Source organism: Dendrobates tinctorius, unplaced genomic scaffold (genome assembly GCF_039654945.1).
Source record: "Dendrobates tinctorius isolate UK_male_01 unplaced genomic scaffold, ASM3965494v1 ptg000111l, whole genome shotgun sequence".
In the NCBI taxonomy this organism is placed as follows: domain Eukaryota; kingdom Metazoa; phylum Chordata; class Amphibia; order Anura; family Dendrobatidae; genus Dendrobates; species Dendrobates tinctorius.
Genome location: NW_027361779.1, coordinates 15,250,331 through 15,263,535, shown reverse-complemented (window position 1 = coordinate 15,263,535; position 13,205 = coordinate 15,250,331). Strand labels below are relative to the sequence as shown.

General features: G+C 43.1%; 1 protein-coding gene across 4 annotated transcripts in view; it reads left to right on the top strand.

Moving 5' to 3' along the window:
* Window positions 1-13,205, top strand: part of KLHL32 (kelch like family member 32) — a 454,252-nt gene that overhangs the window by 138,448 nt on the left and 302,599 nt on the right. For 3 of the 4 annotated variants that reach the window (XM_073589527.1, XM_073589529.1, XM_073589525.1), the window contains exon 3: window positions 3,140-3,320. In XM_073589527.1, the coding sequence (XP_073445628.1) occupies window positions 3,140-3,320 (181 nt within the window). Of the gene's footprint in view, window positions 1-764; window positions 884-3,139; window positions 3,321-13,205 lie in introns of all 4 variants that reach the window. The other variant, XM_073589526.1, reaches the window with a different exon arrangement.

Sequence of the window (13,205 nt, the reverse complement as noted above, 5' to 3'; positions counted from 1 at the left end):
GATTTTTTTAGTGTTTTATTTTGAATGGGGCGAAAGGGGGGTGATTTGAACTTTTCTGTTTTTTTTATATTTTTAAAAACTTTTTTTTTTTTTACTTTTTTCATGCTTCAATAGTCTCCATGGGAGTCTAGAAGCTGCAGTACTTTGATTGCCTCTGCTACACACAGGCGATGATCAGATCACCTGTATGTAGCAGAAATGCTCACTTGCTATGAGCGCTGACCAGCTATGACAACCATAGAGGTTTGCTGGAGACCTCTGGTTGTCATGCCAACCCATCGGTGACCCGCGATCACGTGAAAGAGTCACCAATGGGCGGAATTTCCGGCGCGCTTCCAGAAAGCGCAAGTTAAATGCCGCTGTCAGAGATTGACAGCGGCATTTAATGGGTTAACAGCCACGGGTGGATCATGATTCCATCCATGGCTGTTAGAGGCACATGTTAGCTGTTCAAAACAGCTGACATGTGCCAGGAAGGTGTTGGCTCAGCGCCGGAGCCCACATCAAAGAGAGGGATTCCGACTTGGGTGTACTATTACACCCCAAGTCGGAAAGGGGTTAAGAAGTGAATGAACAAGAAAAACTGTACAAAGGTGCACATAGCCTTATAATGCTCTCGCATGAAATCTAATGTATTTATAGATACAAGGTGAAAATGCAGAGTACATAGTGCCATTGATAACAATCATCAGAAAAAAAGAGCTAAATATTGCTGTCTTATTCTTTCAAATAATGATTTCTCATTTTCTTTCCATGTGTTAAAGGGGTATATCCATCTGGTACACAGACTATGCCCCAAATATCTGATAGATGGGGATCCAAGGTGCGTCCACTCAAGTAAGCTTTGTCTAGCCCCAGACTGGATGGTGAGGTGGCTGTGCAGGTTTGTGGCTCTTGCCATTCAACATTATAGAGTCAGGTGTGAGACCCCAGATATGGCATATTCTGTGGCTATCCTGTGAATGTATCAAATGTGATTTCCCCTTTAAAGGAATATATCAGCAGAATTAAACGCTCCAAATTATTTATATTGCATGTAGCTCTTTCAAAGACAAGTCCAAAAATAACCCCTATTTATTGTAATGATGGCTGGACCATATATGACAAGCACTTTTTACCGATTGTCCCCCGTATTTCCTTATAGATTCTAAGCTTGTGAGCAGGACCCTCACTCTTCCTGTAACAGTTGAACTATGTGTTACTTTACAATTAAGAAGGGATAAACAATAAAGATATTGCAAAGTGTTATGTTGACCCTATACTAATAAAATTATTATTATTCTATGGCCAGTCTGTTCCTCCTGCCTGAAAAGTCTTTGTTTGTATTGACAGGCAAATGAGGCTGAAGAAGTATTTGTAGACCTCAGGTGTCTGCCACTCCAGCTCTCCTAGTTCCACTTTCTCCTTGCTTGACTGATGGCTGCTTCGCTTGAAGTCACCCAGCATAGATCCTGTTAGTCAAGCAGCGGCACTAGGCAGGGAATAGAGCTGGAGTGGCAGAGACTTCAGATCTACAGCCTTATTTGCTTATCAGTTCAACTGCTGATTTCTCAGTAGTGGAGGAATTGACTGTCCAGATAAACTAATTGCTGGACTTGTCTTTGAAAAAGCTACATACACATACAAATAGCTTTGGAATGAAATCCTGATGACAGATTCCTTTAATTTAAAATTAAAATGGAAGGACACATAAAATTGTGATTAAAGAAAATCTATCACCAAGTTTTTGCTACCTCATCTGACACCAGCATAATGTAGGAAAATAGATGCTGATTCCAATAATGTATTGTATAGCTTACTAGGTGCAGCATTTGTGACACAGAGATCTTAGCTGCAGCATATAGCATAGCTCACAAAGCTGCCTCCGACCACACAAGGATCTCCATACTCATTTGCAATGACCCAGAAGGGGCAATTACAAACTTTTATGTATCCACAGGAGCATGTGGAATATTTCACGCTTTGATGTACAGTATTGCATGGTGTCATTTTGTCATATTAAATGTACATTGTTCTGTAATACCACTGGAGATCAGCAGATGGCAATATAAGGGTCGGGAAGGGACTGTATTAGAGGATGTCTGATCAAGGTCGTCTATAGTCTGGTCACTATGGGAGAGTTGGCAGTTGAATAGAGTCTGGCCCAATTAGAGGTAGGGAGTAGGGTACAAGGACTTCTAGGACTTAGTACCTTGCCAGACAATCCTTTCAGAGCTCGGACAACCAAGAGCCGACAACAGAAGAAATATAAAGATACACCTGTATTATGCAGGGAGTCTAAATACAAAACCAAGACAGGTCTGGACACTGGCGAGTGGCACTCAGCATCCTGCCCGCTATAGTAGGTAGCTCAAGAGACGGAGGGCATAACCCTAAAGGTCCTAAAGCTTCAGAGCCCATCACAGCAAGGCCAAACCTCAGTTGTAGATTTGCCATTTTAGAGTATCAGTCTAATTGACTCCCAGCCAGAAGTTGTATGGAAATCCAGTGTTGAGGCTAAATGCTGAAGAAGTTGGGATCATTGATCTGTTATCCAGTAAACTGAACTGTTTACTCCAAATGTTTGGTCTGCCTTCTTCCTACCTGCCTATCCTCTAGATGTATCCTGGGAACGAGTCTGGGAGCTCCGGGGAACCAGGTAGGAGCACCCTGACACCCTAAACTGCAGAACATTGCAGAATAGCCATACTGACGCTCGGCACCTACGTCTGGGCCTAATAGGGCCTCCTGGCTCTACTACTCAGGTGTGGTACTGCACACAGTGAGCTGCTTCAGAGGAGGGTGTGAAGTCAGACGATTTGGCACTAAGCAGCTAGTCAGGGCAATGATAATGTCCTACTGATAAAATCTTCATTGTATGTAAATAATATCACACAGCCTGATAAATGACACATAGCTGAACTCTGTGTTTTAACCCCTACCTCATGCTGTGCTCAGATTACAGAGCAAAAACCTGCTGACAGATTCCCTTTAAATAAAGCGATATTCAATTGTTTGCACATAAATGTAATTGAAATAATGGAACAACGCTAAATAAATTTCTATTTCAAGTTACGCTCCTTTGTATAATTACATTTTATAAATATCAGTATATTTTGAAGAAAACATTTTGATGGCATGCATACATTTCTCTCCACAGTATTCAAGAAATGCTAACAGGTCAGAGGCACTGCCAGTCCATGTCACACAAAGATGCTGTTCTGTCTGCGTTAAATCAGCAGAGGAATGACGGTATACTGTGTGATGTCACTCTTGTTGCTGAAGAGCAGAAATTCCATGCCCATAAGGCCGTGTTGGCAGCCTGCAGTGATTACTTTCGGGTAAGTCTTGAGAAGCATATCTCTTTCTAGATTACAGTACCTATTTTATTAATGTCAAAGTTGACAACCATTAAAGACGTATGCCAACTCAGACATCTGCAAGGCATGCCATAAGTCATGGCTGCTCCTATGGATCTGGGATTCACAAAGATGAGGGTACTCTCATTCGCATTTTGCCCGGTGAGTTGGGCACATTTATGGCTATGTTATAAATGTATGAGTTAGGAATACCTTTTAAGAGACTGTGTTGATTTGGAAAAAAATATTAATAATAATAATTTTATTTCTATAGCGCCAACATATTCCGCAGCACTTTACATTGTAGAGGGGACATGTACAGACTAGAGTTGAGCGACTTTGGTCATCAGTTCAATGCCGACTTTTATTTCCGATTGACTTGCATTGGGGTCGGATTTCGGACGAAACTCCGACTTTTTTTGCCCAAGTCGGACCAGTTTCATCCGACTCAAATTTTGCTTCATGAAACCCAATCCGACCAAAGTCGCTCAACTCTAGTACAGACGATAGACATTACAGCTTAACAATAAACACATAGATCAAAACAGATACCAAGAGGAATGAGGGCCCTGTTCGCAAGCTTACAATCTATGAGGAAAAGGGGAGACACGAAGGTGGATGGTAACAATTGCTTTCATTGTTCAGACCCGCCATAATGTAAGAAATCAGGTGTTCCTGTGTTGCTGCAAGAACCAGTTAACAGTCTAAATATGTACCAGTACAGAGACAGAGGGCTATTAAATGCATAAAGCATGTGAGAACATGATGCGAGGAACCTGGTTATGGTAAAAAAAATTTTAATTGGCCACACAGGGATATTTAGATTAATGCGTTGAACCAGTTAACAGTCTAAATATGTAACAGTACAGACACAGAGGGCTATTAAATGCATAAAGCATGTGAGAACATGATGCGAGGAACTTGGTTATGGTAAAAAAAAATGTAATGGGCCACACAGGGATATTTAGATTAATGCGTTAATTTTTTTACCATAACCAGGTTCCTCGCATCATGTTCTCACATGCTTTATGCATTTAATAGCCCTCTGTGTCTGTACTGTTACATATTTAGACTGTTAACTGGTTCAACGCATTTAATAGCCCTCTGTGTCTGTACTGGTGATAGACCTGTCTGAACAAATGTGTTTTTAGGGCACGCTTAAAACTGTGGGGATTGGGGATTAATCATATTAACCTGGGTAGTGCATTCCAAAGCATTGGCGCAGCACGTGAAAAGTCTTGGAGACAGGAGTGGGAGGTTCTGATTATTGAGGATGTTAACTTCAGGTCATTAGCAGAATGGAGGGCATGGGTAGGGTGGTAGGCTGAGACGAGGGAGGAGATGTAGGGTCGTGCTGAGCTATGGAGTGCTTTGATGCAAAATAAGGTGTTTTTGTTAATTTTCCAACGTAAAACACCTTAAAAAGTCACACATTTTTTGCACAATTTGGAAGCTGTGTAAAAGTTTTACAACTTTTGGTGTTTTCACGACAGTCCCAATCAGCGTTGCCAAAATGGAGAAAGAATGGGCGGACTGGAGTGTGGCTGCAGTTGCTCTTCTAATTCATGGAAAGCTATGCTCCCTTTTGCTAGAAATGTATTCTAGTCATTGACTGGAATACATCTATGGCGAATGCACACAGCACTTGTAAGATGTGGCATGTGCCTTTTAGTGAATTAGGCCGGGGTCAGACTTGCGAGATACTCGCACGAGTCTTGCAAATCAATATCCGGCACTGCCGCCGGCACTCGGGACCGGAGCGTTTAGCTGCATAGAAATACATGCAGCTGAACGCTCCAATCCGAGTGCCGGCGGCAGTGCCGGGTATTGACGTGCAAATTTCTTGCAAGTCTGACCCCAGCCTTAGATGTATCTTACTCCAACATGCCCATTCACTAAAGGGGTGTTACTGCAGACTTGTGAATCCTCACATCGCACAAACTGCACAATATGAGGATTGTATGGTGCCGGCATCGGAGGTCATGTGATTGCAAATATGTGATATATACACTCCCGGCCACATTACGACTAGACAGTTTATGGGGTCACTCAATACACTTGCATTGAGCGAAGCTAAGAGCATCTAGTCTGAATGTGGTCTGGAGAATTAATATTGCGTACTCATGGTCACATAACCACAGGTGACTGCATTCTTTTAGCTTTAGACTGGACAACTTCTTTAAGACTGGTGTGTAAAATGCCAGTTTTAATCGAGCTATAAGCTTTTTGGTCAGCAAAGTATATTGTTATATTTAAACATACTTAGATTGATGCAAATGCTACTTACATGGCCATGGAAACAAGTTTTAAAACTTCTTGCACAGCGATTGCTCATGTGCAGTAGTTACTACCTTTAACCCCTTCAAGACCCATGACGCCTACGTAGGCGTCATGAAAAGTCGTGCCCAAATGACCTATGACGCCTACGTAGGCGTCATGCTATAAATAGCCCCCCTGCGGGTCGGGTGACCGGGGTCACTGAGAGGTCACCCGACCCGTACACAGAGGACACTCTACGGTTAATCCCAGGGGGCGTGGCTTAGCCCCCACGTGCCTACGATTGCTCTGATTGGCTGTTAAAAGTGAAACAGCCAATCAGAGCGATTTGTAATATTTCACCAATGAAATTTGGTGAAATATTACAATCCAGCCATGGCCGATGGTGCAATAGCATCGGATCGGACATGGCTGGACACCGACACCCGACCCCCCCCACACCGACTGGCGGGGCCTATCGGCCCCCGCCACCGATGGACGGCGGCGGTCGGTCGCCGCCGTCATCATCTGCTCCCCCTCCCCTTCCTATCGCTCCCTCCCACCTTCCGATGCCCCCTGGGACCTCCGATGGTGCTCCCGATGTCCCGCCATCCGGATCATGGGCGCCGCCATCTTGGAAAATGGCGGGCGCAAGCAAGCGCAGTGCGCCTGCCATTGTCCAAGATGGTGGCGCCCATGAATTTGCCGGCTGCCCATTCATTTTTCATTTTGATCACTGTGATACACTCTCACAGTGGTCAAAATGAAAAAAAAAGTAAATACACCCCCCTTTTATCACCCCGATAGCCAGGTGCAAATAATAAAATAAAAAATATATTTTTTCCATTTAGGGTTGGAATTAGGGTTAGGGTTGGAGTTAGGGTTGGAATTAGGGTTATAGATAGGGTTAGGGCTAGAATTAGGGTTAGGGCTAGAATTAGGGTTAGGGTTGGAATTAGGGTTAGGTTTGGAATTAGGGTTAGGGTTAAAATTAGGGTTAAAATTAGGGTTAGGGTTGGAAATAGGGTTAGGGCTGGAATTAGGGTTCGGGCTGGAATTAGGGTTCGGGCTGGAATTAGGGTTCGGGCTGGAATTAGGCTTAGCGGTGGGTTGGGTTTAGTGTTAGGCTTGTACTTAGGGTTAGAGTTGGGATTAGGGTTAGGGGTGTGTTGGCATTAGGGTTGTGGTTAGGGTTATTATTAGGGTTGGGTTAGGGGTGTGTTGGGGTTTAGAGTTGGAGTTAGAATTGAGGGGTTTCCACTGTTTAGGCACATCACGGGGTCTCCGAACGCGACATGGCGCCACGATTTATTCCAGCCAATTTTGCGTTCAAAATGTCAAACAGCGCTCTCTCCATTCCGAGCCCCGACGTGTGCCCAAACAGTGGTTTACCCCCACATATGGGGTATCAGCGTACTCAGGAAAAATTGCACAGCAACTTTGGGGGTCTAATTTCTCCTGTTACCCTTGGGAAAATAAAAAATTGGGGGCTAAAAAAATGATTATTGTGAAAAAAAATGATTTTTTTATTTTCACGGCTCTGAGTTATAAACTTCGGTGAAGCACTTGGGGGTTCAAAGTGCTCATCACACATCTAAATAAGTTCCTTGGGGGGTCTAATTTCCAAAATGGGGTCACTTGTGGGGGGTTTCCACTGTTTAGGCACATCAGGGGCTCTGCAAATGTAACATGATGCCCGCAGACCATTCCATCAAGTCGGTATTTCAAAACGTCACTACTTCCCTTCCGAGCCCCGACGTGTGCCCAAACAGTGGTCCCTCCCCACATATTGGGTACCAGCGTACTCAGGACAAACTGGACAACTACTTTTGGGGTCCAATTTCTCCTGTTACCATTGTGAAAATAAAAAATTGCGGGCTAAAAAATCATTTTTTGAGGAAAAAAAAGATTTTTTATTTTCACGGTTCTGCGTTATAAACTTCTGTGAAGCACTTGGGGGTTCAAAGTGCTCACTATGCATCTAGATAACTTCCTTAGGGGGTCTAGTCTCCAAAATGGGGTGATTTGTGGGGGAGCTCCAAAGTGTAGGCAGACAGGGCCTCTCCAAACACGACATGGTGTCCGCTAACGACTGGAGCTAATTTTCCATTCAAAAAGTCAAATGGCGCTCCTTCCCTTCTGAGCCCTGCCGTGCGCCCAAACAGTGGTTCCCCCCCACATATGGGGTGCCAGCGTACTCAGGACAAACTGAACAGCAAATTTAGGGGTCCAATTTATCCTGTTACCCTTGTGAAAATAAAAAATAGCGGGCTAAAAAATCATTTTTGATGAAAAAAAATGATTTTTTATTTTCATGGCTCTGCATTTATAAACTTCTGTGAAGCACTTGGGGGTTCAAAGTGCTCACTACTCATCTAGATAAGCTCCTTGGGGGGTCTAGTTTCCAAAATGGGGTCACTTGTGGGGGGTTTCTACTGTTTAGGCACATCAGGGGCTCTGCAAACGCAACATGATGCCCGCAGAACATCCCATCAGTCTGCATTCCAAAATCGCTCTCCTTCCCTTCTGAGCTCTCCCATGCGCCCAAACAGTGGTTTCCCCTGACATATGGGGTATCTGTGTACTCAGGACAAATTACACAACAACTTTTGTGGTCCAATTTCTCCTGTTGTGAGTTCATTTTCCCCTTCACCATTGAGGTCTGATGAACTCCCTCTTCTGGTGAAGGAAGATAGTGAGGCTGATTACAAAGCACCTGAGCAGAATGATGATGACTGGGTGACTGGAATTGCTGACTGGATATAAGGCAGCCGACGCCCTTCTGCCTTGCAGGTGATTAATCTGAGGGATTCTTGGAGACCAGTCTGATTCCTGCTCCTCAAAAGCTAAGTTTTCTGCTCTGCTTTTTGCATTTGTGTTTTGGTTTTGTTTTGCCTTGTTTTTCTGGATTTCGGGCTTTCCCTGCTGGGTGAGCTGAATTCCTTTTTGCTCTGTCTTCAGAAAATACCGGAGTACTGATATAGTCTTTTTGAAGCCTAGCGTCTTCAGGGCTTTTTTCCCTATCAGTCTGTTGGCTCTTGTTTTGAGAGGGTTTTGGCGGATTGCAGACAGCAGCTTTTCTATCCTGTCCTATTTAGGTAGCTTGGGCCCCATCTTTTGCTCAGCCTATCTTTCTATCTGTGTGAGTATTTTTTCATCTTGCTTCACCGTCATTATATGTTGGGGGCTGCCTATTGCTTTGGGGTCTGCTCTGGGGCAGTTTAGATTTCCCTTTCTGTCTTTAGGCTATGTAGTTCTCCGGCTGTGATCGAGGGGTCTAGGGCACCGTAGGACCCCCCCCACGGCTACTGCTAGTTGTTGTTGTTAGGTTCAGGGGTTTGCAATCTGATAGCTGCCAACTTCTCTGGTTTTCTGGACTTAGCTAGTATTTCTGTTTTTGCCTCCTATGGTGACTCATTCATAACATTCTCCTGTTAGCCTTGTGAAAATAAAATATAGCGGGCTAAAAAATCATTTTTGAGGAAAAAAAAATATTTTTTTATTTTCACTGCTCTGCGTCATAAATTTCTGTGAAGCACTTGGGGGTTCAATGTGCTCACCACACATCTAGATAAGTTCCTTGGGTGGTCTAGTTTCCAAAATGGGGTCACTTGTGGGGAAGCTCCAATGTTTAGGTACACAGGGGCTCTCCAAACACGACATGGTGTCCACTAATAATTGGAGCTAATTTTCCATTCAAAAAGTCAAATGGTGCTCCTTCCCTTTGGGACCCTGCCGTGTTCCCAAACAGTGGTTTATGACCACATATGAGGTATCGGTGCACTCAGGAGAAATTGCCCAACAAATTTTAGTATCGATTTTATCCCATTGCCCATGTGAAAATGAAAAAACTGAGGCTAAAAGAAAATTTTTGTGAAAAAAAAGTCCTTTTTTTTTATGGATCAATTTGTGAAGCACCTGGCGGTTCAAAGTGCTCACTATGCATATAGATAAGTTCCTTGGAGGGTCTAGTTTCCAAAATGGGGTCACTTGTGGGGGAGCTCCAATGTTTAGGCGCACAGGGACTCTCCAAACGCAACATGGCAACCGCTAAATATTCCAGCATATTTTCCATTCAAAAAGTCAGATGGCGCTCCTTCCCTTCTGAGCCCTGCCGTGCGCCCAAACAGTGGTTTATGACCACATATGAGGTATCTGTGTACTCAGGAGAAATTGCCAAACAAATTTTAGGATCCATTTTATCCTGTTGCCCATGTGAAAATGAAAAAATTGATGCTAAATAAAATTTTTGTTGGAAAAATTAAAATGTTCATTTTTTCCTTCCACATTGCTTTAGTTGCTGTGAAGCACCTGAAGGGTTAATAATCTTCTTGAATGTAGTTTTGAGTAGCTTGAGGGGTGCAGTTTTTAGAATGGTGTCACTTTTGGGTATGTTCTGCAATATAGACCCCTCAAAGTGACTTCAAATGTGAGGTGGTCCCTAAAAAAAATGGTTTTGTAAATTTTGTTGTAAAAATGAGAAATCTCTGGTCAAATTTTAACCCTTATTACTTCCCAACAAAAAAAAAAATTTGGTTCCATAATTGTGCTGATGTAAAGTAGACATGTGGGAAATGTTATTTGTTAACTATTTTGTGTCACATAACTCTCTGGTTTAACGGAATAAAAATTCAAAATGTGAAAATTGCGAAATTTTCGCCAAATTTCCGTTTTTTTTCACAAATAAATGCAAACATTATCGACCTAAGTTTACCACTACCATGAAGCCCAATATGTCATGAAAAATCAGTCTCAGGATCGCTAGGATACGTTGAAGCGTTCCTGAGTTATTACCTCATAAATGGACACTGGTCAATATTGCCAAAAATGGCCGGGTCATTAAGGTCAAAATAGGCTGGGTCATGAAGGGGTTAGCGCCTGCCCTCCACAGCCAATTTTTGCTTCTGTGTTTTTGTTTTTTCATCCACCTCTTTCAAGAGCCATAACCTTTTTTTTTATTTTCCATTAACATAGCCGTATGATAGCTTGTTTTTTTGCAAGACGAGTTGTAGTTTTGAATGACGCCATTCATTTAACTATTCAGTGTACTGGAACCCAGGAAAAAAAAATCCAATTGCTGTTATGCCGGTTTCACAAGTCATGATATTTCCGGTACAGGAAAAAAACGGTACCGGAGATGACAGTGTCCGTGTGTGTAATACTTGCGGCACGCGTGTGGAATCCATGTGCCGCCCATGTGCCACCTTAGTGCCTCACGGTCGGGCGTCAGGGAAGAAGCGCTACAGTAAGCGCTATTCCCCAGTGGCTGGTGCTGAAGACGGCTCTCATCATTTTCCCCTGCTCTGCCGGTGATCAAAGGGGAGAATGATGAGAGTTGTATTCAAGTGAGAACAATGAGAGCCGGCAGCGGCTGATGGGACTATTACTCCCATCAACCTACACCTGTTGCCGCTAATAACAGCGAGAGCTTGAGCGGTTGATGGGAGTATTCATCAGCCTCTACCTGCGCTGTAAATAAATAATTAAAAAAAACCTGTGTGGGTTCCCCTGTATAAGCAGCCAGGCAAAATTCACACGAGGGGCTGCAACCCTCAGCTGTCAGCTTCAGCAAGGCTGGTTATCAAGAATAAATGGGTCCCAACGCTGTTTTTTTTTAAAACTATTTAAATAAATAATTTAAAAAACGTCATAGGTCCCCCCCATTATTCACCTTGCTAAAGCTGACAGCTGGGGGCGGGTATTCTCAGGCTGGTAAGGGGCCATGGATATTGACACCACCCAGCCTAAAAATAACAGCCCGCAGCTGCCCAGAAAAGGCGCATCTATTAGAATTCTGGCGCTTTGCCCGGCTCTTCCCACTTGCCCTGAAGTAGTGACAAGTGGGGTTAACATTTGTGGGGTTGATGTCACCTTTCTATTGTCTGGTGACATCAATCCCACGGCTTAGCAATGGAGAGGCGTCTATAAGACATCTATCCTTTAATAATCCTATAGTTGTATTGTAAATAAAGACACAGCCAGAATAATGTCGGTTATTAAAAAGTAAACAAAACCCAGTTTTCCATTTTCATTTAAAAATAACAAACACAGTTATACTCACCTAACGCCTAATTCCACTGAATCTCTCATCTCCTGTAATAAACCAAAAATAAAAAACAACAATATCCCTCACCTATCCGATGATCTGTCCCATGCCGTAATCCACCTTTGGGAGATAATAGTTTTCAACCTGGACCGTGCCAAGATGTAACTGTCCAGGCAGAGAACCACTGGTGAATGATCTGCTGCGAGTGTAGCATCATTGATCAGCGGTGATAACATCGAGATTACTACTGGTCAGTGAGGCTGCGTTCCCAGGTGGGCTGATATGCGGTGACCTCAGCACCGTGGGAAAACGTCAGTGCTAAGGTCACCGCAGTTCAGTGACTTCATTGCAGATCACTGTGAGAATTTCTCATTTAAGTGGAGAAAAAAAATCAGACATTCGTTAAAAATTTGTTTTGGGTTTGTGCAGCCATTTTTACAGACCTGTAATATTTTTATTTATCCATCGATGTAGCTTTTTATCAACAATTAATTTTTTAATTCGTATAATCTCTTTATTTTTAATGGTGGGAAATAGGTGAATGAGGTGAAAATATACTTTTTTCATATAATTTTAAATCTTGTTTTTTAGTCACTCTGTGTTGTCTGAGTAGCGTTATTTCCACGTTAAAAAGAGAGCAGGTGTTTGGTGGGACATTCCCTGGTCCATGGGTTTTTGGCTCGCCGACCCCCCATGTTTCCACATTCCCCAATCTGGGCTGAAGATTAAAATATCATCCAGGTATGCCGATGGAAGGTGGACTGGGCTCCCTGCAGTCCAAGCAGCATTCGGACGTATTGTAAACATCCTTCAGGCGCAGAAAAGGCCATCTTCTCCTTGGCTTCTTGTGACATGGGGATTTGCCAATATCCATTCTTTAAATCCAAGGTGGTTATGTACCTTGCCAGCCCGAGTCTCTCGAACAGCTCATCAACACACGGCATCAAATATGCGTCAAACTTGGAGACTTCATTCAGCTTCCTGTAATCACTACAGAATCTCCTCTTGCCGTCGTGTTTTATAACCAGGACCATCGGGCTAGACCATCTGCTCTTGGATTCCTCAATAACTCCGAAATTCAACATACTTCTTACTTCCTTGGAGATCAGCTCTTGTGGGGCTGTGGGAATTTGACAGGGCTTCAAGTTCACCTGCACACGGGGTTCAGTTGGAACCTTGTGTTCTATGTCCTTTGTACACGTATACAGGTGCATCTCACAAAATTAGAATATCATCAAAAAGTGCATTTATTTCAGTTCTTCAATACAAAAAGTAAAACTCATATATTAGATAGTCATTACAAACAGAGTGATCTATTTCATGTGTTTAATTCTGTTAATGTTGATGATTACAGCCAATGAAAACCCAAAAGTCATTATCTCAGTAAATTAGAATACTTTAAAACACCAGCTTGAAAAAATTATTTTAAAATCCGAAATGTTGGTCTACTGAAATGTATATTCAGTAAATGCACTCAATACTTGGTTGGGGCTCCTTTGGGATCAATTACTGCATCAGTGCTGAGTGGCATGTAGGCGATCAGCCTGTGGCACTGCTGAGGTGTA